This window comes from Medicago truncatula, chromosome 3, assembly GCF_003473485.1.
Source record: "Medicago truncatula cultivar Jemalong A17 chromosome 3, MtrunA17r5.0-ANR, whole genome shotgun sequence".
Lineage (NCBI taxonomy): Eukaryota > Viridiplantae > Streptophyta > Magnoliopsida > Fabales > Fabaceae > Medicago > Medicago truncatula.
This window is the reverse complement of record NC_053044.1, coordinates 12,904,285-12,929,186: the sequence shown is the minus strand read 5'-3', so window position 1 is coordinate 12,929,186 and position 24,902 is coordinate 12,904,285. Positions and strand designations below refer to the sequence as shown.

Here is a 24,902-nt window from a genome sequence, read left to right as displayed (position 1 = left end):
ACTCACAACAATCCATTAAAACCCGTAGTGTTTTGAATACGAGTAGACAATTTTTAAGTTGTGCGAAATCTCAATTGAATACCACTGGATTTCATTGGACTCATTAAAAAATCTTGAAAATCCTAATTGAATACCACGAGAATGTTTTACATTCCTTACAAATCTTGATTGAATACCACGAGACTTTTGTAAAACAAAAAAGTCTTTTAAAATTCTTTGAAATCTCAATCCAATACACCCCCCTTAGTTACACTTGTGATGAGCATTATCCATAATTAATTTTTTAAAAAATAAATAAATTAAATTTTTGAAAATGACAATTATGCACATAAAATTAAGGAGATCATGAGTTTTAATAAGGACGATTATGAATTTTTACTGGACTTCAATTTTTATGCATTGTTAGTAGATTGTTAGTTTTTTGTTTTTTAGTGCCTATATATTGTTAGTTGATAGATATGACCATTATCTTTATAAAAAAAAAAGATATGGACATTATCCGTAATTATTTTTTTTTAAAACAAATAAATTAGTTCTATAGTTATTTGTGGAAATTAGTTACATTTGTGATGAGCATTATCCGTAATTAATTTTTTAAAAAAATAAATAAATTAAATTTTAGAAAATGACAATTATGCACATAAAATTAAGGAGATCATGAGTTTTAATAAGGAAGATTATGAATTTTTGTTGGACTTCAATTTTTATATATTTTTAGTAGAAGTAGAAAAATAAATAAATTAAATTTTGCATAATGATCATTCTGCACATAAAATTAAGGATATATTGAGTTTTAATAAGGACGAATGTGAAATTTTCTTGGGCTTCGAATTTTATGTATTGTTAGTAGATATTACCATTATGCGTAAGTAATTTTTTTAAAAACAAATAAATTAGTTCCATAGTTATCTGTGAAAATTAGTTACACTTGTGATGAGCATTAATTGTAATTAATTTTTTAAACAAATAAATTAAATTTTGTAAAATGACCATTATGCACGTAAAATTAAGGAAATCATGAGTTTTAATAAGGACGATTATGAAATTTTGCCGGACTTTAATTTTTATACTTTGTTAGTAGATGCACATAAAATTAAAGAGATCATGAGTTTTAATAAGAACGAATATGAAATTTTGCTGGACTTCGATTTTTATACATTGTTAGTAGATATATTTATCGTAATTATGTTGTTAAAAATAGTGATTAATTTTTCTAAGGAGAAGGTGAATAAAAGTATAAACATGCATTTTGAATTTGACTCTGAAAGGAATATGAAAATAATTTTTGAGCATTTTTTTTCCAAATTGTTGTGTTATTTGTACTTTTCCTAGAAATTGCTTAGCAGGCACAAAGATTAGTTGTTTGTGACCAGGTAGTAGCAGCGGAATAGTCGTTAAAAGAAAAAACATAGAAAGATATGTTTTTTTTAAGGTACAATGATCAAGTGTCAGGTGAATTAGAGACCCCACCAAAACAACCATTTGAAGAATGAGAAATGATATTTGTACAATTATTTAGTGACAATATTTTGACAAATTTTTCTCAAAAGTATTCTGAAAGTTTAAAGAACATTTTAATTGAGATTATTGCACTTGAAAAGTATATAAGAGTTTATACTCTTTTGCCCATTGGGAGTTGTTTCTAAAACCAATAAGGAGTCGTAAAATTAAGGTACAAAAATTATAATCAAACCTATAAAATATATATACATTTTTCAAATATATATACATTTTTCATGTTTTGAGATGCAAATGTAGCTAATTATACCATTCTAGGAAACTAAAATAGAACAATAAATCTCGAGGTACCTAAACTTAATACAAAATAAAATTCCAAAATTGTCTCAAACTTGCTTGAATGTTTGCAAGCAAGTCTTTTCGTTGAACTCAAATTCCTCAAAACCATTATTCTACATTGTGTCTATACGACAAGTTCCTCAAAACCATCTTTATTAGTGGACACATGGTTAGGTTGATTTCCCGAAACCATTCCTCCGTACCCATATTGTTGCACAACGAGCACAGACGAACCCGAACTAAAATTGTTTGATGCCAACATATCCCCGATAACTCCAAGTTCTGGACAATCACACCATTCCAATAAACTTGAAAAGGCTCGAACATTTCTATGATGCCCTTGTCCAACTATGTATAAATCATAACCAAATTTGTCTAAATCATTGAGGATTGTGGGAATATCTTCACTTGAATGGACATCAACCTCCGAATATGATATAGAATCATTGTTATTCACTGCTTTCAGTCTAAATGAATTTACATATTCTTCGTCTAGATCCTTCTGCTTCTCATTATCCATTACAACAGATAATATGCCTTGTACTTCATAATGACTTATAATATTTACTTCGGCTGCTTCGTCAAACAAGAGCATCCGAACCAATGATAATCGGGTTCCTGGGTGCCCCACCATCCTCCATGCAACAGCTAAGGCTTCATGATCATCAGGACCTCCAATAAAGATCATACAAATTCGAAAGTTCATTTTTGTTATTGACCCAAGATTACGATCAACAAAGATTCCCACAGAGCAAGGTGAAGTTTGCATCACATTCTGGTTTATATCTTTGTATGCAACACTAGTTGTTTCGAGTGCACCTAATGAACTTAAGTGTTTATGGAATGGAAGTATAATCATGCTTGTGCGTTTTTCATTAGCAGAGTTATATATGTCCTCATGAATGGTTGAATAGGATGACACAACATTTAAGGTTTCGACTCTGACAGCATCATATGCCTCTCCAAGTGCTTCAAATGTATTATTAATGCTTTCTTGCTCTACTTGGGATCTTGTAAGATTTTGCGCTCCAGGTTGGTTACTAGGCTTATCCATATGAGCGGCAACAAGTGCACCAGTACGTCCTTTGAGTTCAATAAGGTAAAGTGCGAAAACATGTATAGGGGAAATTCTAGTAGCATTGAAAGATTCAACGAGGCTGATAACCCCTGTAGCCTGGCGAGCATTATGAACACATGTAAGAATCCTAAGCTCTGCATCAAGTCTAAGCTTTTGTATAGTCTTTAGCTTGTTCTGCTCAAATCTCTTTCTCGGCTTATATATGACATTGATTGTGGGAGGCACCACTATAGTCATTAAAAGTACTGCAGCAGTTAAAACAGCATGGGTGGGTGGAGAAAGAATCTGCAATGACACATTATAACAAATCAAAGTTTAAATTGATATAATTTTGACTTATGAGTAATTAAAAATCATATAGAGTAAATAATAATATATCAATACTTTTCTATCCCAAGATGTGTTGAGCATTATCAGTGCAAGGGCACCCTTTGTATTGAGAATCATGCCGAGAGCTAAACTGTCTTGAGTACGCATACCAAAAAAGAAAGTAGCAAACAAAGTGCTTAAAATCTTCGGAACACATAACAAGATTATAATAACAAGTGTTAAGGGCCAAGTTGGATAGATAAATATGGAATTCACAAAGAATCGCATTCCGTTACGACTAAAGAAGAGCGGTGCTAGAAACCCGCCGCAAAAATCATCAGTCAGTGTAGTGACGATATCAGCAAATTTACCGTGAGGTAAAATCAACCCGTACACAAAAGCCCCAACAATGTCTTGTGTTCCAAGAATATCTGTTATGCATGAGCAAACAAAAATCCCCATCACAAGAAAGAGTAATTCTTTATCGTTCCATTCATCTCTTTCAGTCTTGCGATCAATGAACTTTACAATGATCGGACGCACCAGAAAAATGCAAATGAAAACAAATATGACGGTGCTTAACACTGAGTATATTGCCCCTACACCATTAATTGAGAATGGAAGAATAACTGTGTATAAAATCCAAGAATATGTGTCACTGATCATAGATGCTGTTAATGCAGTTTGACCAAGACCAGTATTAAGAAGTTTTAGCTCAGAAAGTGTGTGAGCTACAATTGAAAAACTTGTCACAGTGAGAATTAAAGTCCATTCTATATAAACTTTCATTGTGCATCTTTCAAGTTTAGATCCATCACCATTTCCATAAAATTTTCGATGTAGAATGTATAACGGTGGTCCCATCACCATTGGAAAGATGATCCCGGAAATCGCAATGGTTGCAGCTTTCTTTTTAACATGTAAAATGCCATTCAAGTCCATCTCCAAACCACTGATAAATGTGTAGTATATGACACCAATATGTGATAGAACTTCAACGTTGATTATTGAAGTTGGAGAAAAGAGGGAAACATATGAGGACATCATAAATAATGGTCCTGTTAGTAGGAAACCAACCTACATTTAATAATTTGGAACACCAAAAAATTGTTAAAATTAAAAAATTTGTATGTATTGACAAACATGGAGACATGTAATTTCCAGTTGATTATAAAAAAAACATAGAAACGTGTGGCCATCAATGTGTTTCCTTTCAGACATAGTTCAGGATAGACATGGAGTATCAATTTTACGATTAGTGACTAATTTCTAACAAAATGTTCTTCCAAAATAAATGACAATTTCAATTTTCAATATAATTTTTTGGCCAAATACCTCCCTGGGTCCTTTAAATTTAATGTTTGTTTCATATAAGTCCTTTAAGTTTCTAAGGTTTCAGATAGGTCCTTTAAGTTTCGAGTTTGTTTCGGATAAGTCCTTTAAGTTTCTAAGGTTTCAGATAGGTCCTTTAAGTTTCGAGTTTGTTTCAGATAGGTCCTTTCTATCAAATCAACTTTGGCTAAACGGAGGTTGATAGAAATGAGATATCTGAAACAAACTCGAAACTTAAAAGGACCTATCTGAAACCTTAGAAACCTAAAGGACCTATCTGAAACAAACTCCAAACTTAAAGGACTTATCTGAAACCTTAGAAACTTAAATGATCTATCTGAAACAAACATGAAACTTAAAGTACCCGGGGAGGTATTTGGCCTAATTTTTTTTAGGAACTTTGGTTGTTGGGTTGAGGGTGTGTTTGTAAACAACATTTTAATGATCCATATCTTTATCAGCTAGCATTCCCTGCGTTAATGGTATATTTTATTTGGCTTAATTGCACTTTTCTCTCATATCTTTTGCTAATTGTGCCTTTTTTTTAAGCGATTTTGCACCCTATGTTTTCTTTCTGATTAGATGGACCTTCTTGTGTTTAATTGCACTTTTGTCCCCTATCTTTTTGCCAATTGTGCGATTTTGCACCCCTCTTCTTTTTTTGAGAAATTTTGCACCCCATCTTTTACCCCTTTCCCCTCTTTTAATGATGATTTTGAACAAAACACAATTGGCAAAAGATGGGGTGCAAAATCGCTCAAAAAAAAAGAGGGGGGTGCAAAATCGCACAATTGGCAAAAAAATAGGGAGAAAAGTGTAATTAAGCCATTTTATTTATATATAATATAATCTCTTTTGCCCTTGCAAAAATAAATATTGATTTTTTTTTCTTCATTCTATTCTCTAATTAGTATATTTTTGTCACTCCTAACTCACATCAATATTGTTCACTTTACATTAAAGTTAATGTTGAATACAGTAACACTTGATAAAAGTAATTTAATAAAATAATTACTTTATCTCTTTATTTATCATTTTTTTTTATTTGTATAAAATGGTCAAATGAATAACTCGTTATGGAAAAGAATGAGCAGTAAAACATGATAGAAACTATAAGATAATATGGTAGATTTAGTGCATATTTGGATTGAAAAAGGTGATTTTAGAAACACATAATTAATTTTGAAATATTTGACTGTTCTTGGGTATGAATGATTTTAACTCTAGGGTTCATTGTAATTTGAAGCAAGAATTTGGAACTTTTGTCTCCAAAATTAATTTTTAACCTTAAATCTTGGATTTCATTTGTAGTAATTTTATTATATGTATATATATATATATATATATATATATATATATATATATATATATATATATATATATATATAATCATTGTGTCTATATCAAAAAAATATTGAATCCATTTGTTATATTAATTTCTCAAATAACTAATTATTGAGATCAGCTTGGAGGTATTGCAAAACTTGCTATCAACTCCCAGGTGATCTCTTGGTTAGAGGTTTTTGCCTCATCCTTAATTAAGGTCTTTTATTAAAATAAAAAATAAAATACCTAAATACAATAATTTTAACAAAGTCAAATACACACTGATATCATGTTATTATTACTACGTTGTCAAAAAATATAAAAATTGTTGAGTGAACAAACGTTAATATAGTACAAATAAAATAATTCATAAATTTATGTACTTACAGTGATATATGAAATCATACGACTTTGATGAAGAGGTTTAAAGATGAAGAAGACGATACGAGACAATAATACGATAAAGGCAATTGCAGTCGCAATTTCAGGTAGCTCGCCTTTAAGGACATTTCGAGTTTGCCATAAATGTTTGGGATCAAAAACATTTACCTTATAGCATATACTCGTCTCCTTACCGGTTATCGTTTCTTCCATCTTCTAATATAGTAAAATCAATTTTGTGTTGCAATAGTTGTCCTTTCTATTGATCCATTTTCATTCGTTATGAACAACAAGAAGGTAAACGAGCTTAAACTTTGCATTATTTGCATTTGTATATGTATGTATGATGACAGAAAGAATCCAAATATAGGAAAACACAAATTTTAACCATATTTTTAGTTTGAAAAAAAGGGTTTAAACTATATTTATCTATTTGAGGTAGCATTTATCTTGTTATCATGAAAGAAAGAGTCCAAATATAGAAGAAAACAAATTGTAACCATATTTTTAGTTAGAAAAAAGGGTATAAAACATATTTTTAGTTATGATTAGTTAGGATTTCTTTATATTTTCTATATATCCGCATATTACATTGCGGCAATGATACCTACGATCAATGATAATTTTCTTTTTCTTTTACGGGTAAAATGTTTCACACACCATAAAATTGCCACATTATTGAATAAAAGCGGAAATACGAACACTAAATGCCGGTCTATCCGAATTTCCTTTATGTATTATATCTATTTTAATTTAAGTTGACTATTTTTATTTTATTATATCTATATTGTTGAGAGAATAATTGGTTTAAAAGATTGACCAAAACTGTAGCTAGTTTTTTAGTTCACTACTAGAATTTCTCGTTTTTCCTGCGGATTTTCATGCGGAAAATAATCAGCAGGAATATCTTGGGATTTTGCTGCAGCTAACCCTTGTCTGGCAACGTTTCCTGCGGATTGTTCAGCTGCAGGAACGCCCGCAGGTAAATATTATATTTGCTGCGCAATTTCCTGCGGAATTATTACCGAGTATTATTTCTTCGATTCCTTAGGAAATTCCGCAGGTATTGCAGCGGATTTTCCTGCGATTTTGTTTAATTTTGAAATTTGTAAAATTTTAAATTTCTTAATTTTAGATATCGAATATAGACCTTATAATAGTTGACACAATTAATTTACATGGCTATGTTAAAATATTTTGAGAAATAAAATTAGAACACAAATATTGACAAAAGACTTAAAAAATCGTATGTGGTATAGAACACATTCATATTTATTGTGTATGAGCAAAGTCAATTTAATAATTGTCTCTTTTTTATTTAAAAATGGACAATTATATCCCTAAAAATAATTAAAAAAAGGTAATCAAGTGTCGCTTATAATAGTATACAATTAGATTAGATATATGATGACATAAATTTTTCTAGACTTTATTAAAAATACACCCTTCCAAAGTAGCAGGGTGTGTTAGGCTACTTAGGAAGTGACTTAACTTTACATCTGGTCTTTTATGTTTAATTGGGTTTTGGCCTAGTTCTCCCAATGTTATACTTTTCCCTTTTTCTTTTTTTGCATTTTTCCAGCTTTATCAAAAAAAAAAAAAAAATTTAAGCTTACCTTGCTGTTAGATATTTAAGCTTTGTTATAAGCTGATAAATTCTGATAAATTCTGACTAGGCAACACTGTAAACTAAATTTTCACCTTGTATCTCCATCAAACTTTTTTTAATAGAAACAATTTTTTTTGAAGGAAATAGAAAAAGAATTATATCTATACTATATATATAAAGAAAAATATTTTTTTCAATGATTTTTTTTTAAGGGTAGAGTGAGTGTTAGTTCTTACTTCTTAGTAGTTACCTTGTTGGAGTCGGTCATCGATTTAGTAAGTCATTTGCTTCATGGCTAGTCATTATTTCTCTCTTTTTCTCATCTCTTGGTCTCTGATTTCATGTGAAATTATTTTTTAGTGACGTTTTTAAATTTAAAATGAATTTAATTAACTTGGATATAACTTAAGGGGAGTTTACAAACTTCGTCTTAAGAACTATTAGACTCAAGGGGAGCTTACAAACCTCAGACCCTAAAGTCAACTTGTTAATTAGATTAACAACAATTGACCATTAATACTAGTGTTTGTCATCATCAAAAAGGGAGAGATTGCTGGAACAAAATGTGTTTAACATTATCACCTTAAGTTTTGATGATAACAAGGTATTAAAAAGTCAATTGGATATGCTAATATTTGTTGAAGTGTGCAAGACCATAGACAAAAATTTATAAGTCTTAAATCCAAGTATTGATTCTGAAAGAACAAAAGAGAGAAATCGAATTAACAAAGGAAGCTTATGTTGCAAGACAGGGTCTGAAGACTACCAGAGTCTGAAGACCATCAGAAGCTGACTGCCAGAGTCTTGACGTCATCAAGCGTCTGAAGACCATCAGAGTTTGAAGCACATCAGAGTCTGAAGTCAAGAAGTTGCAGTTAGTTGAATTTTGTTATTCTGAAGACACATCATTGCAGAGGAATAGAAGCCTGGAGCAACAACTATTTCAGAGGAATTAGAAGGCATTAGATTATTATCCACTGAAGAACACAGAAAAAGGACATAATACAATTGTACAACAACTACTCCACTACCTTAGCTACAATTGTACTGCTACAACTGTGTCTACGCTGGTTACTCTCCAAACAAAGAATGAATTTCAAATAATTCCCTCCTTGGACAATAACCAAATCAAGCAACAGATCATTGGTGATGATCATGCTTTAACAACGACTCTTTTGATGTGTTGAAAATCATCAACATATCTTTCACACCTCTATATAAAGGAGTGAAGACTTGAAGATTGTAAGAGACTCACCAACAATTTACAAGTGTCAAAACTCTGCTGAAATTGTTGTACATCAAAGTTCATTTATAATTTCTTATTAACTTTCATATTTTAGAAATTCTGTAGAGACAAATTTTGTGAACGAGTAAAAACAAGGGACCATAATTTTAATTAAACCCAAAGTTTTTTTTTTTTTTAGAAGTTAAACCCAAAATTTTATATTCATTCTTAATGAAGAGAGGACCTTACCGCTCTAAAGAAAATACATTTTTTATTTTTTGAGATACAAATGTAGCCAGGAATACCATTGTAGGCAACTGAAATGGAACATTAAAAATCAAGGTACCAACCATTATTCTTATTGTGTCTATACGACAAGTTCCTCAAAACCATCTTTATTAGTGGACACATGATTAGGTTGATTTCCCGAAACTATTCCTCCGTACCCATATTGTTGCACAACTAACACTGATGAACCCGAACTAAAATTGTTTGATGCCAACATATCCCCGATAACTCCAAGTTCTGGACAATCACACCATTCCAATAAACTTGAAAAGGCTCGAACATTTCTATGATGCCCTTGTCCAACTATGTATAAATCACAACCAAATTTGTCTAAATCATCAAGGATTGTGGGAATATCTTCACCTGAATGGACATCAACCTCTGAATAGGATATAAAATCATTGTTATTCACTGCTTTCAGTCTAAATGAATTTACATATTCTTCGTCTAGATCCTTCTGCTTCTCATTATCCATTACAACAGATAATACTCCTTGTGTTTCATTATGACTTTTAGTGTCTACTTCAGCAGCTACATCTAACAGGAGCATTCGAACCACTGATAATCGAGTTCTTGGGTGCTCCGCCATCCTCCATGCAACAGTTAAGGCTTCATGGTCATCAGGGCCACCAACAAATATCATACAAATTCGAAAGTTCATTTTCGGTAATGTCCCAAGATTACGATCAACAAAGATTCCCACAGAGCAAGGTGCAGTTTGCATCACATTCAGGTTTATATCTTTGTATGCAACACTAGTTGTTTCGAGTGCACCTAATGAACTTAAGTGTTTATGGAATGGAAGTATAATCATGCTTGTGTGTTTTTCATTAGCTGAATTATATATGTCCTCGTGAATGGTTGCATAGGATGACACAACATTTAAGGTTCGGACTCTAACAGCATCGTACGCCTCTCCAAATGCTTCAAATGTATTATTAATGCTTTCTTGCTCTACCTGGGAACTGGTAAGATTTTGTGCTCCAGGTTGCACACTAGGCTTATCCATATGAGCAGCAACAAGTGCACCGGTACGTCCTTTGAGTTCAATAAGGTAAAGTGAAAAAACATGTATAGGGGAAATTCTAGTGGCATTGAAAGACTGAATGAGGTTGATAACCCCTATAGCGTGGCGAGTATTGTGAACACATGTTAGAATCCTAAGTTCTGCATCAAGTCTAAGCTTTTGTATAGTCTTTAGCTTGTTCTGCTCAAATCTCTTCCTGGGCTTATATATCGCATTAATAACGAGAGGAACCACAATAGTCATTAAAAAGACCGCAGCCGATAAAACAGCATGAGTGGGTTCAGAAAAAATCTGCAATGAGAAATTATAACAAATCAAAATTTAAATTGATATAATTTTGAATCTTGAGTAATTAAAAATTAGATAGAGTAAATACATGTCTATCCCAAGCTGTGTTGAGCATTATCAATGCAAGGGCACCCTTAGTATTGAGAATCATGCCTAGAGCAAAACTGTCTTGAGTACGCATGCCAAAAAATAAAGTGGTAAACAAAGTGCTTAAAATCTTTGGAACACATAACAAGATTATAAGCACAAGTGTTAAGGGCCAGTTTCGATGGACGAATATGGCTTTCACAATGAAGCGCATTCCATTGCGACTAAAGAAGAGCGGGGCCAGAAACTCGCCACCAAAGTCATCAGTCATTGACGTGACCATATCAGCAAATTTACCATGAGGCAAAATCAACCCGTACACAAAAGCTCCGACAATATCTTGTGTGCCAAGAATACCTGTTATATATGAGCAAACAAACATCCCCATCAGAAGAAAGAGTAATTGTTTATCATCCCATTCATCTCTTTCAAGCTTGCGATCAATGACCTTTACGATGATAGGACGCACCACAAAAATGCAAATGAAAACAAATACGACGGTACTTAACACTGAGTATATTGCCACAATACTACCAGTAATTGAAAATGGAAGAGTTATTGTGTATAAAACCCAAGAATATGTGTCACTGATCATAGCTGTTGTTAATGCCGTCTGACCAAGACCGGTATTAAGAAGTTTGAGCTCGGAAAGTGTGTGAGCTACAATTGAAAAACTTGTCATAGTGAGAACTAAAGTCCATTGTACATAAACATTCATTGTACTTTCTTCGAGTTTAGGTCCATCACCATTGCCATAAAAGTATCGATGTAGATTGTATAAAATTGGCCCCATTACCATCGGAAAGATGATCCCGGAAATCGCAATGGTTGCATCTTTCTTTTTAACATGTAAAATGCTATTCAAGTCCATCTCCAAACCACTGATAAATGCATAGTATATGACACCAATATGCGATAGAACTTCAATGTTGAGCACCGCAGTTCCGATATAAATGGGAAAATATGGGGCTATCACTAATAGTAATGGTCCAGTTAGTAAGAAACCAACCTACAATTAATAATTTTGAACAGCAAAAAATTATTACAATGACAAATTTTGTACCTATTAACAAACATGAAGACATGCAACAATAAATATAGATTTTTTCTCTTCATTTTATTATATTTTTTTTTTGGTACAAACTTCATTTTATCTTCTAAGTAGTACTATCTGTAACACTCCAGATCAATATTGTTCGCTTATATCATCATGTTAATACTATAGGTGTTTGTTCTGGATCAATATTTTTTCTGAACAATGTTGGATGGATCCAGAACAAACACCTATGGTACTATCTTCTAAGAAAATTTACAAATTAATTTATTTAAAACCAATTTTTATCAACACAAAATCAAATACACACTTATATCATGTTAATACTACTTCTTTGTCAGAAAATAAGTGAAAAAAAGTTAATAGTACGAGCAAACTAACTCAAAAATTTATGTACTTACAGCAACATGTGAAATAATCCGAGGTTGATGAAGAGGTTTTAGGACGGAGAAGATGAGAAGCGACAATAATACCGTAAATGCAATTGAAGTTGCAATTTCCGGTAACTCGCTTTTAAGGACATTTTGAGTTTGCCATAGATGACTGGGATCAAACACATTTACATCATAGCATATAGGTGCATTCTTGCCACTCATGGTTATTTTTTCCTTCTTGTAATATAGAAAAATCAATTTTTTTTGTATTGACACTTTTTCATTCGTTATTAACAACAAGAAGAAGATAAATGAGCTTAAACCCTAGATTATTTGCTTTTGTATATGTTTGTATGTATGATGACAGAAAGAATCTAAATACAGGAGAAAACAAATTGTAACCATATTTTTGGTTTGTAAACAATATTTATCTATTTGAGGTAGCATTTATCTTATTAACATGACATAATGAATCCAAATATAGGAGAAAACAAATTGTAATGATAGTTTTTAGTTAGAAAAAATGGTATGAACCATATTTATCTATTTGAGGTAGCATTTATCTTCTTATTAGTTATGATTAGTTGTGATTTTTTTTACTTTTGTATATGTCGTACAACAATGACACCTACGATTAATGATAAATTTCTTTTTCTGGTAACATGTTTCACACGAGAAAGTGGAGAATTTGGGGTTCCAACTCCTGACCCCTACATAAATTATTCCCGGTAGCTACCAACTGAGCTATATTTGCGGGACTATATTTTAATTTAATTTGACTATTCTTTTTATAAAATCTGCATTGCTCAGAAAAAATTCATTTAGAAGATTGGCAAAAAATGTAGCTAGTTTTTTAGTGCTTTAAATTTTGGATTAAAGAGTAATACAACAAATTTATGTCTCCCTTTTATTAGTAGTATAGAATATATTTTAATTTAATTTATTTATTTATATAATTTTATAATATCTATAATGCTCAAGAAAAATTGGTTTAAAAAAAAGATGGACTAAAATGTGTAGTTAGTCACTTACTTCCTTAGTTTAAGCATTTCTAAGGAAGTAGACAGAAATTTAATTTTTCCATGTTGCACAAATGTTTATCTTCTTTTTGAAAAATTATTATTTTATGGGACACTGAATTTAACTCTTATATAATTAAGACTTGGATACACTATTAGTTTTTTTTTGTTAACCCTCCAGTTTTTAGGGAATGAGACCACGATAATCTAATCTTTCGTTGTAAGGTAAGTATAGCCTGATAAAAAATTATTTGATCTATAAATTAAATTTGGAACGTCCTAAACGATTCATCTTTTGGTGGAGCTCGTTAACCACATAAGTCTAATTGTTATGTGAAAATATAAAGGAGCACTTTTAGAGTTGGTGCCAAACACCAAAGTTCATTCACTAATTATTTCTAGATACCTTTCAAAGCATCTAGAGATCTATTAAATACAAGAAATATAAAAAATGAATTCCCTGTTATTAATATGAAACTACATTCTTAATATTAAATACCTAAAGAACCCCTTCATTTTAGCATCGTCATGATCGATAAAATATGTGCGTCCATGTTGTTTGTAACAACGTCGCAGTTCAAGATTATCCGTTGCTGGTTCTTGTTGTGTTGTTTCCTCTTCGATCGGCTCTATGTCAGTCCAATATTTCACAAATTGTTAAATGCGTCCGATGTCTAACAACACCTCATCTTGACCAAAGCTATCGCCAATTCCCTCCTCGAAATTGACCTTGTCCTTAAGGTCGGGGATTCCATAGATGAATAAAACCTCCCAGGCAGCGTCTTTAGGTTTGGCTATACGACCACTACACAAAAACTTGTTTGCGAGTAAGTCCCTGTTTCTTGCAATTTCGGCCAAAGATATCTATGGGGTGCAGTTAGTAAAGGTCAATTCACAATACTAGCTTGTTGGGAAATCAATTTTGTACTATCGACACAAACTCATGCTCATTTTGAGTTGTAGTTTGTTTATTAATATCATTTGCTATTCAAGTGAAAAGGAGAGCGGTTTGTGGGCGAGTTTTAGCATGGGATGGGGGCAATTGTGAAATTGCCCCATCTTAGATCAATTTTGTTTTATTTCCTGTTACATGTACACCCTGCATTTTATATTTCAATTTATAGCCGTACTTAATTATAATTTGACTCAAATTTACTTGTATATACATTATTTTTTATTTTTTTGTCGGATTGCCTACTGACTGGAATTTAGATTTTTCAAGGTGAATAAGTGGGTGTCTGAGGTTTGAACTTCGACCCTTACATAATAATGCATGTCCCTGCTAACTGAGGGAACTATAAATACATTATTTTTTAATCTCCCATTTAAAAATCTAATAGGTCCAGCTCATTCTCAATAATTTTTTTAACTTGAAAACGTAGACATGTTTAAATCTGGGTAAAAAAAATATGACGTAAATATATATTTACTACATTATTTATAAAGAAATAAATTTAATTTGTATCTAACTTTGTAATATTAATCCCTTCCACAAAACATTTTAATATTAATTAGGGTTATTTTTGGTCCTTATAAATATAACGAATTTTGTTTTTAGTTCTTATAAAAAAGTGACATGTTTTTGTCCCTCTAAATTTTTTTAGCATGTAGCTTTAATTTTAATTTAATGGGGACTAAAATTTTTTGTCCCTATAAATAGAACAAATTTTGTTTTTAGTTCTTATAAAAAGTGACATGTTTTTGTCCTTTTAAAATATTTAGTCCCCATTAAATTAAAATTAAAATTGATATATTATAAATAAATATGGCTATAAATTAAAATATAAAAATGCAGGGTGGACAACTAATAGCAAATTTTGTCAAAAAAAAAAAAAAACTAATAGTCAATAAAACAAAATTGATCTAAGATGGGGCAATTTGACAATTGCCCCATGTTAAAACTCGCCCGGTTTGTGTTTGTGAATTCATTAGACACAAAGAATAGCTTATAAAAGTGTTTCCATACATTATATATTTGGTGCTATTTTTGCTACCATTTTACTACTATTCTTAATATAGAATTAACCATACAATTTCAGTATATGTTTCATGTAGAAATGAGTAAGGTTTGTTATCTTTCATACTGCGAGGATTGAACCATTGGAAAAGGACTCATTCGCTCACCTTACATTTTCATTACTTGTTATATCAATTGTTGAATTTGGTATGGCTAATTTCTCTAATTTTTTTATACTAGTGTTGATTATTCCATTGATCATGTGATTTTCTTTGTGTGCTTCAAGGGTTCTAACAATTCAGGCTATCACTTTTTCCTCTCTTTGTATCAATATTCCTAATTTTGTATAAGGACTTTGGATTCTTTTTATCTATATGTGTTTTTTATTTATGCATTCTTTGAGTTTTGAAGAATATTCATAATGGATCGACCTGGATTGACATCTACCTTCAACAGGGGTGGTATATTACTTGATAAGAAACCAAAAGTAGTAGGTTTATATTGAATTCAACAATGTTTTAATTTTTAGTAAAAAGTTAAATTCATCACTTTTCACTATTTTTCAATCCAATATTTCTATTTTTATCCTCTTAACAAATGCTTCAAAGGCAATCTTTAACATTTTTTTTACAAAAGCAAAATTAACTCATATCATTAATTAGGAAAAGTTTAATACAAAAAGGAGATAATTGATTATTAATAACCAAAAAGTAGCATATAAAATTCAGGAACTCTGTTACGATGAGACAATAGAGAATTCACAGGAGTGCACAATTTCGACTGAAAAAAGACATTGTGCCACCCATTTATGCTAACAAAATTGATTACCTCCAATAGGGTCATTGTCTCTCTTTCTAAGATGGACACTTTCATTCTTTTCCACCTTGTTTGCGTTGTGATAAACCGACCATTCAAATCGCGCGCACAGCACCCCAAAGACACTCTACTATCGGCTTCATGAAATGCAACGTCCATGTTACATTTAAACCAGCCAACCGTGGTCTTTCGCACTTGGAATTGACAACAGTTGTAGTGGCTTGGTCAGATCGATGAAGTTGTTGTTGTTGATTTGCTTCATGCCACTGTTGCCAATTTCCTTACGCAAGCCACCCGATACCATTTGGTGTTTGTCTCTCGTCATTCCACACACGATCATTTCAAGCCGCAGAAATCTGCCATAACATAACATCATGCACCCAGCCATATCAAGAGATTCATTCCTGCAAACATCAAAGATAAAAGCTGAAATGTTATCAAATTCAGGCCTACAAGACCCAAATAAACATTATGGCCCAAACTCATCTACTTTACTAAGTACCTTGAATCCTTTAGTCTCATCAATGCTTCGAACGAATAGCTAGAATCATCCATTTTGTAACACCTCAATGACTTGTAACGTACGGAGTTGAACATTGATGGTCCTCCATTCTCTAACAGCTTTCATCAATCGATCAATGACTCCAAAAGTAAGCCTATAAATGACGCCGTTCATCACAAATACAAGATGCATAATTTCTATTTTTCAATACCTCTCACCTTTGCGCTCTTACTTAAGCATCAAAATGTTTTCAGGCACCCCCTTCACTCGCATCTCAACGGTTGTTGTTTGACAAATATCATCATTTTGATTACTCCATATCAATATCCTTAACTATTTAACATCTCATTTCATGTCCATCATAGGTAGCTTGATTGGTTAGCTAAAAAATGTTGAAGTAGTTTAAAGGAAGATGTCTTGGATTTTATTCCTGAATATTAACATAATTAGTGACAATGATAACATTTGGCCATTAAAAAAACATTTCGTTTCCCATTTTTTTTCTCATAAATAGAGATTGTATAAAGCAAATGCACTAAAATTTAATGGACGATATAATTTTAAAAAGATCTAGTATTATCAAAATTTCTTAACTAAAATGATTTAGTATGATTGAAAGACGGATACTCAGCCAGATTTATTAAACAATCGGTTTATAATTTTGATTCCTGTGGGGTATTAGATTTCGCAACATCAGACAAGTATAGGCTTCTTATCTTGATAATTAATTATGAAAAGGATACCATACAAAATTATGAAAAAGATAGTACAACTGATAAAAAAATGGCTTAAATAAAAAAAGTCCATGTACGTTTGCGCATTTTTGGTTTTAGTCCCTGTATCTTTTCTTGCTGCGAAACAACCCTTATAATTTCTTAACATTTTGGCATTCGTCCTTACCGTCTGATTCCGTGAAAAAATGCATTGCTGGCTAACGGGCTAATATGTGGCACTTGATGAGTTGATAAACTGGTTAGTAGAGGGACTAAAACCTAAAACGCAAATTTACATAGGGAAGAAGAAAAAAAAAACATAATCATCAAAATTTGAAATTTAAAACATATTCTTTCCACCTTCTTCCTCACTATGTTCTTTCTCTCTTCTTCATTTCTGTCATTCCCACTCTCCCATAGCCTATGCCAGAGTACGGCTCAATTACATAGAATATAGTGAGGAAGAAGGTGGAAAGAATACATTTTACATTTCAAATTTTGATTATTATGTTTTTTATTTTCGTCCCTATGTAAATTTGCGTTTTTGGTTTTAGTCCCTCTACTAATAAGTTTGTCAATTCATCAAGTGTCACGTATTGGTTTGTTAACCAGCATTGTTTTTTTTACGGAAACGGACGGTAGGAACGAATGTCAAAAGGTTAAGTAAATGGGGTTGTTTCGAAAAAAAATTATAAAAAGGATAAAGCGCATGCCGTCTAAGATTCGTTTTGACTTTGGAACGGCAACCGTGAGAGATCATGCGACAAATTAAAGTTCACCAATTTTATTTTATTTTTTGAAATATTCACCAAATAGAACCAAGTAACATTCAATAATCTTCGTGAGTTTATCTCAATTGGTAGGGATATTGTATATTATATGCAGGGGTCGGGGTTCGAACTCAGTACACTCCACTTCTATATAATTAAATTGTGTGAGCTCTAGCCTAGTGGCTACTTGACAAAAAAAAAACATTCAATAGTTGATTCTCCTTCTCATTGTATGTTATATTTCATGCTATCATTTGTTTGATAATTATACTTTGCAAAATATATAAAATAAAATTAATTATGAGTGAGTGAGTGAGTCAAAGACTATAGAGGTAAGCTCACTGCTAGTTAGAAAAATAATATATAATTAATGCATGTAAACATATATAATTAAATCATTCACATGCAGTGGAGGTAAGCTTTTGTCTTCGTGCATAAATTCCTCTATAATACCATATGGTCCATGAATTGCAATTTGAAGCATATTTTGCAGCCGAATTATACCACAAACTTCAAATTATAAGGGAGTTTTTGCTTAAATATTAGTATGATGTCAATGTAGCACTTTTATGTATTAATGTTTGGAGACAATTTTGGTACACTATTATGCTATTAACTTTGCCGAAGGAATCTCTCTTTCCAAAATGTAACTATTATAAAAAAAAATAGGATCAAATGATACCATGGTGTCAAAATTAGTTTGACACCAAATCTTATCCATTCATTTCATTTAATCCAAAGGCTTAAAACTATCACCAAATTAATTAACATGCATCAAATACTCTCTATCACCTAATTAAGAAATATATTTATCATCATTAATTCATAATCAAACAATACCTTATTGTTTTTGATAGATTCAAACCCTTTTTATTTTCCCCTAATTTTTTTCTTTTGGCCATAAGCACAAACTCAAACTTTATAATTTTTATAAAATCATGATAAATCTTAATTCAGTTAAACATGAGACACAACGAGTCCTCTAAAAAAAATTAGACCTATGAGTGACAAAATAATCTAATTAGCATGAACAATTCAAGAATCATTTGTCGAGCTTGTTGGTTTTTTTAATACAATTTAATTAATTATTAAAAAAATATGAGTATATGAGATAAAGACAAAGAAATATCATTGATGGTGATGATGACTCAAACAACCATATGTATATGAGTTCAACCATTCATTTTATAAAAAAGTTTAGAAAAGAAGTTTGAGTATGATTATAGAAATCTGGGAAAATTTATAAATTTGGGGAAATAAAAAAGAGGAACAAATAAACTTGGGGAAATAAAAATGGAATGTTTGATTATAAATTAACGATGATAGATATTTTTCTTAATTAGGTGATATAGAGTATTTGGTGTATATTAATTAATTTAGTGATATTTTTAAGCCTTTGGATTAAATAAAATGAATGGATGAGATTTGATGTCAAACTAATTTTGACACCATAGTGTCATTTGATCCTAACCCATAAAATATATATATATATATATATATATATATATATATATATATATATATATATATATATATGTGAAAGGACAATTTTCTTTTTATAAATAAAAAGTTTAATCAAGTTGAATATTTTGGAACTTGCCAAGATTAGAAAAAGTCTCAAGATTCGAAAAACGGAAACCAAAGAAAGTACTCACATATATTGCACTCACATATATTACTATCAACGAGACTAATTCAAATACAAATCCTTAAAAATATTATACGGGTGTCTTTGTTTCTATATTTGTAGATTTCTGATAATAAAATCATAAAAATACATATGTCTATGTTTGTTACAAGTTAACCTAATTTTTGTTCTTGATTATAAAATGTTCTTAGGAATAGAAAAGTTTTTCCAAAAAAAATGGTGGAATAAAGTTTCCATGAAAATGAGAATAAAATTATGTGGAATTACCTATTATAATCTCTATTTGTAAGGTTCCTTGAATATTATAAAGTTAACCAAACAGATTTTTTTAAAATACATTGAAATAAAATTCTCCTAAAAATAAATTTGATAAACTTAAAACAAACACTCGTAACGTTTAATGAAAAAACCTTATAATATATGAACTGAATTCTTACTAAGATCAATTATTTATGTTGACTAAAACCGTACAACACTTATTTTATTGCCGTAGGGATCTTTATTTATGTGTTGTCTGCTGTATGGAATCAACCTATATATTAAGATCCCTTCTTATCGTGTTTAAAGAAATCTAAAATAAGATTCTAGTTACTTGATTAGCTTATGATTTGTCCAACATTTGGATTTCCCACATTACTTCATCTTTTGTTTGCACTCATATGTCTCAAAGCCAAACTTGTTTATTATTAAATATTGGTTTATCATTATTTATATAAATTAATTTGTAACTTTCTAGTTTTAGACTCTTGTTAAGATTGGTTTGATTTTCTAGGAAGAAAATCGAATGAACAAATCGGCCCCGGCTAATAAACTTAGCCAACTAAAGCACTAGGATCTTTGTCCATTCTCAACGCTGATCATATGTTGGTTTTGAAATTCTAGGAGACCTTAAAAGTAATATCATCAAAGAGATCATTGGGTTGAGTCACGGTCATGTCGTTCTCTTTAAGATATTTTACGATACAACTCTAAATTGTACAATGTAGACTATTAACTCTGTCGCAATTAACTATTATGATTTAATACTGCACTATAGAAAACCGTTATAGAATTATACCCTAAAAAAATATGGCTATTATCAACACTCAAATATGGTATGGATGTGACTCAAAACTAAAGGAACAAAGAAAAGAGATGAATAGAAGAATAACTTGTTAACACAAGCCAGATGGATAAGATAAGAAAAAATGATTGATAACTTATACCCTTTTCGATATGTGGAGTGAACAATGTGAACTCTCTATTTGTAGAAAAGTCACAATTAATATACGATAAACTTTAGGAACAAGAAACTCACATATTAGATCTAATACCAAAATATTTTCTACTACATACCATAATATTTTAGATTATGTATTAATATGTCCGAAAACAGAACTTAAGGATGATTAGTTACGATACCCATTTTGCGGTCATTTGGTACAGTGGATATGATACCCCCAATGAGGTTGTCGATGATAGTTATGACAGTGGGCGGTGGTACCTACAAAATAAACACATGCTCTGACTTCCAAGTTTGTGTTTGCTTGAGAGAAGGAAACATATGAAGATGGTAATTTTGAGATTATGTGACTTTTTTTGTTAGGGAATAGATTATGTGATTATGTACCAGGTGTGGCAAAGGTGTCACACTATATACAGGGATTTATGGCTCAAGGATAATTGTTGGATCAAAAGATTGTATGTGAGTTTGTTGAGGGACACCGTTATGTGTTGTGGCAAGCCCGAAGTATTTGGTGTGAGCGCCTTGGGAGGAGTTATGCATGTTTTCTATTCATGAGTTAATGTACCGTTGTTGGGTCGATGGGTCACTTATTGGACCATTATCCCGATGTCCGGTCTGGAACAGTTTCCCTCAAGCCTTTATTGTCTTTATGGTGTAAGAAGCTTGTAACAGGTTTAGCAATCATCGTCCGACCTCTTTCATGTGAAGATGTTTTTCTACTAGTCTTGCGTAACGAGGACGCTTGTCAGATTGCACCTAATTACAAGTTGAAGAGTTCTGAGTAGAAGCTGACATAGTATTGATTATGTCATGTTAAAATGACCATTTTCACAATATTTGACATGTGTCCCATGATTATGTGGATTCCAACAAAATATACATAAACTATTGTACTTCTTAGTGAGTATAAGTTCAAGGAGCAATACTTACATGAAACCTCGAAATAGTATAAATATATTTTTTTAGAAGGAATCAATAATACAAATCTAATTTATAGTTATTCTGACAACTAACGAGAATTCCATTTCAAAACAATATAGTTCATAAATCTTAATTGTTTCAAAAGTAACAATAATATCAAATTCATAAAAACAATACCTACTATTTGATTAGAAAAGAAATTATGTGGAGCATTCTACCCAAAAAATTAATACGTCGAACACAAATTATAAGTATCAAGTATGTAAAGAGATGACATTACCTATAATTTCTATGTCTTGGGAAAACGCATAAAAAGCAAATATCATAAACACAAATCGTAATAATAGAATTTTACTATCTTCACATGTTCAAAGCCTAGATGAATGAAAATTTCTATCATATCATTTTACCATAAACACAACATCGATTATACGAAACAAATAGTATGAATGATACAATCTAAAAATAAAGTTTAATTTATCATGTGAGACTTCATCTATTCAATCAATGACTACTCTTATGTTCAATCACAAATGTGATTTATCTTTCAAAATTTTCTTGATATTATTTTTTAAATTTTGCTACTTCAAGAGCACATTCAAGAGGCATGAATATTTTTTTTTCTTTAATTTTTTGGATAGAATTTATAGTAAGATCAAATAGATCTTATATATTTGAATTGTTATCAAGAACTCCACAAACCTCTATGAACAATAATCAAGTAAAATCATATTTTTACAAGGATAATTTAATATTAAATTTTAGTTCTTCAGGAGCTATATTCCAAATCTTTATAAACAATGATCAAGAAAATTCTTTATCTGAGCGATCATTCAAGGATCCTTATAAAAATAACAAATTAATTCTTCGATAACTACATTACATCCTCAACGTGTAACTCTTCAATACTTTCATTTTAAAATAGATCTTATTTTCAACCATAAGTCTATCAACATCAAGGAAGATCATAATTTTTGTTATCCTTCTAGAATGTTTGATATTAAATATTTAGTTCTTCAAGAACTATATATCTAAAAAAACAAAGATAAAAATCTGATTGATATCCTTCAGGGATGTTTAGTCTTAATTTTTCTTTCTTTTTGAATTAATACTAAGATCACAGAGAACTTATAGATTTCTTGAAAATATGATCTTCTTTGGTGTTATTAGTTCTTCAAGAATTATAACACCAATATTTATAAATAACGTGCTATGAAATTAATCTAAAGTATTATAAGATATTATAAAATATATAAGAATAGAGAGAAAGAACCAAAGAGAGAATATAAGAGTGTATTGACAGTATTGTATTGTTTCACAAGTGTGTTCTTTACATTACAATATAGGTCCTATGTATAAGGCACAAATGAGCAAGTGAATGATCAAACCAATTAAGGACCACTAACCATACATTTACTAACGAAGGTTATAGGAAGGTGGAAGATTATGGACATAGACATCCACTAATATTCATAACGAGAGAAATGCCAAGAACACCCTCTTTCTAGCACTCTCTCTAACGCCCACTATTCTATTGGGTGAAACTCATGTGGGTCTCACCACTTTATGTGAGATCCATTTCCAATGTGTGATACCCACATGAATTTCATCCAATAAAAGAGTGACTGTTAGAGAGAGTGTTAGAAAGAGAGTGTTCATAATACTTCTCTCATAACAAAAATTACATTTATTGTTGAGAATGAGAAGAAGAGTGCATTAACTCAAATATATTGGAAGGCAAAAATTGGAATGACCAACTAGAAACCTTGAATGCGACAAATGAAAATTGAAAAATAGTAGACGCATGAAGTCAAAGCACCAATGACAATAACAATGCAAAATTGAGTAGCCACACAAACCATCCCCTTACTCCCCACGCCCTGCCCCACAAACACAAGGGATATATACTTCCACGTACAAAACACAACTGCATCATCACTACTTTATTCTTACAAACAAAACCTCCCTTCACTACTATAATAATTTTGAAAGAGTAAATAGGCAAATTGATTTTCAAATTATAAGTATCATCAAAACGATCATTTTTTTTTTTTATGTTAACAAACACAATAGCAAAATTGTAAAACGTTGATCAAAAGAGTTGCTAATAGTTAGTTAATGTAGAATGTAACTAACAATTTTGTATTGAGATGACTTAGATTTTGTATACTACTTTGACAAAACAACTTTGTCTAAAGAAATCTTTAAAAAACAAATTTTCAAATGATTAAATATCAAATTCAACTTTTTTATAATCCATAACAAATGAACCGTTTCTTATTATTAACTATTTGATTCAAAAGTCAAAATAATAATAAAAAAAATTTAGTTTATTTTTTTTATTTCATGCAAACTCGATATGCATCAATTAAGGCTTTGTTTCGGAGTTTGGAGTGAAGGGGAAGGGAAGAAAAAGTTTTGGAGAGTTGAAAATATAGGGAAAAATGGTCAAATCTTTCACAATTTTTTAAAAGAGTACATTTTTAGAGAATGATAAATTAATGCTTATGATTAATATATTTTTAATTTTAAGAATATTATAACTATATAGATTAAATTTGAAGAATTCATTAAACCTTTCAAAAAAAAAAACCCAAAACTCTACTCCAACACAATTTTTGAGTTCCCAAAAATGAGGATAATTTTGTATTATCAAGAAAAATGAATTCCCTAAGTAGCAAAAAGTCGCAACCAAAACCTAAGTAGCAAAAAGCCCGTTTGATGGACAATTAATAGAGTAATAATCAATCCCCGTGAGCTTAGTTCAGTTGGTAGGGATATTACATATTATATGTAGGGGCTGGGGTTCGAACCCCAGACACTCCACTTCTCCACAATTTAATTGTGTGAGCTATAGCCACTAGGCTACTTGACCAAAAAAAAAAAAGAGTAATAATCATTGCAGTCTCTGAATGAGGAATCACATTAGTCTATAAATGGATCGAAATTCAAAAATAATATCTGATTGTACATTTCGTTAATCAAAATAGTTTATAATGTTAAAAAGGTCATGTTAACTTGTACCCTGAGGGCACATGTTAAAGAACCTAAAAAAAACAATTTTACGTTGGAAAACATAACATTTTAATTTTTAAGAATTTGAATGCACGAATTTTGATGCGTATATTTTTATAATGACTTTCTTAACATGTGTAA

General features: G+C 30.9%; 2 protein-coding genes across 2 annotated transcripts; both read right to left on the bottom strand.

Annotated features, from left to right (window-relative positions):
- Nucleotides 1-1,921: 1,921 nt before the first annotated feature.
- LOC25488809 (cation/H(+) antiporter 15) lies at nucleotides 1,922-4,228 on the bottom strand. The gene is made up of 2 exons (XM_024778731.1): nucleotides 3,260-4,228; nucleotides 1,922-3,160 (listed from the first exon to the last, which is right to left on the bottom strand). Exons 1-2 carry the CDS (start codon nucleotides 4,226-4,228, stop codon nucleotides 1,922-1,924), a joined length of 2,208 nt encoding a protein of 735 aa, XP_024634499.1.
- Nucleotides 4,229-9,424: 5,196 nt separating this feature from the next.
- Nucleotides 9,425-12,397, bottom strand: LOC25488808 (cation/H(+) antiporter 15). Its single transcript, XM_013603953.1, has 3 exons — nucleotides 12,203-12,397; nucleotides 10,749-11,756; nucleotides 9,425-10,663 (listed from the first exon to the last, which is right to left on the bottom strand). Exons 1-3 carry the CDS (start codon nucleotides 12,395-12,397, stop codon nucleotides 9,425-9,427), a joined length of 2,442 nt encoding a protein of 813 aa, XP_013459407.1.
- Nucleotides 12,398-24,902: the final 12,505 nt, after the last annotated feature.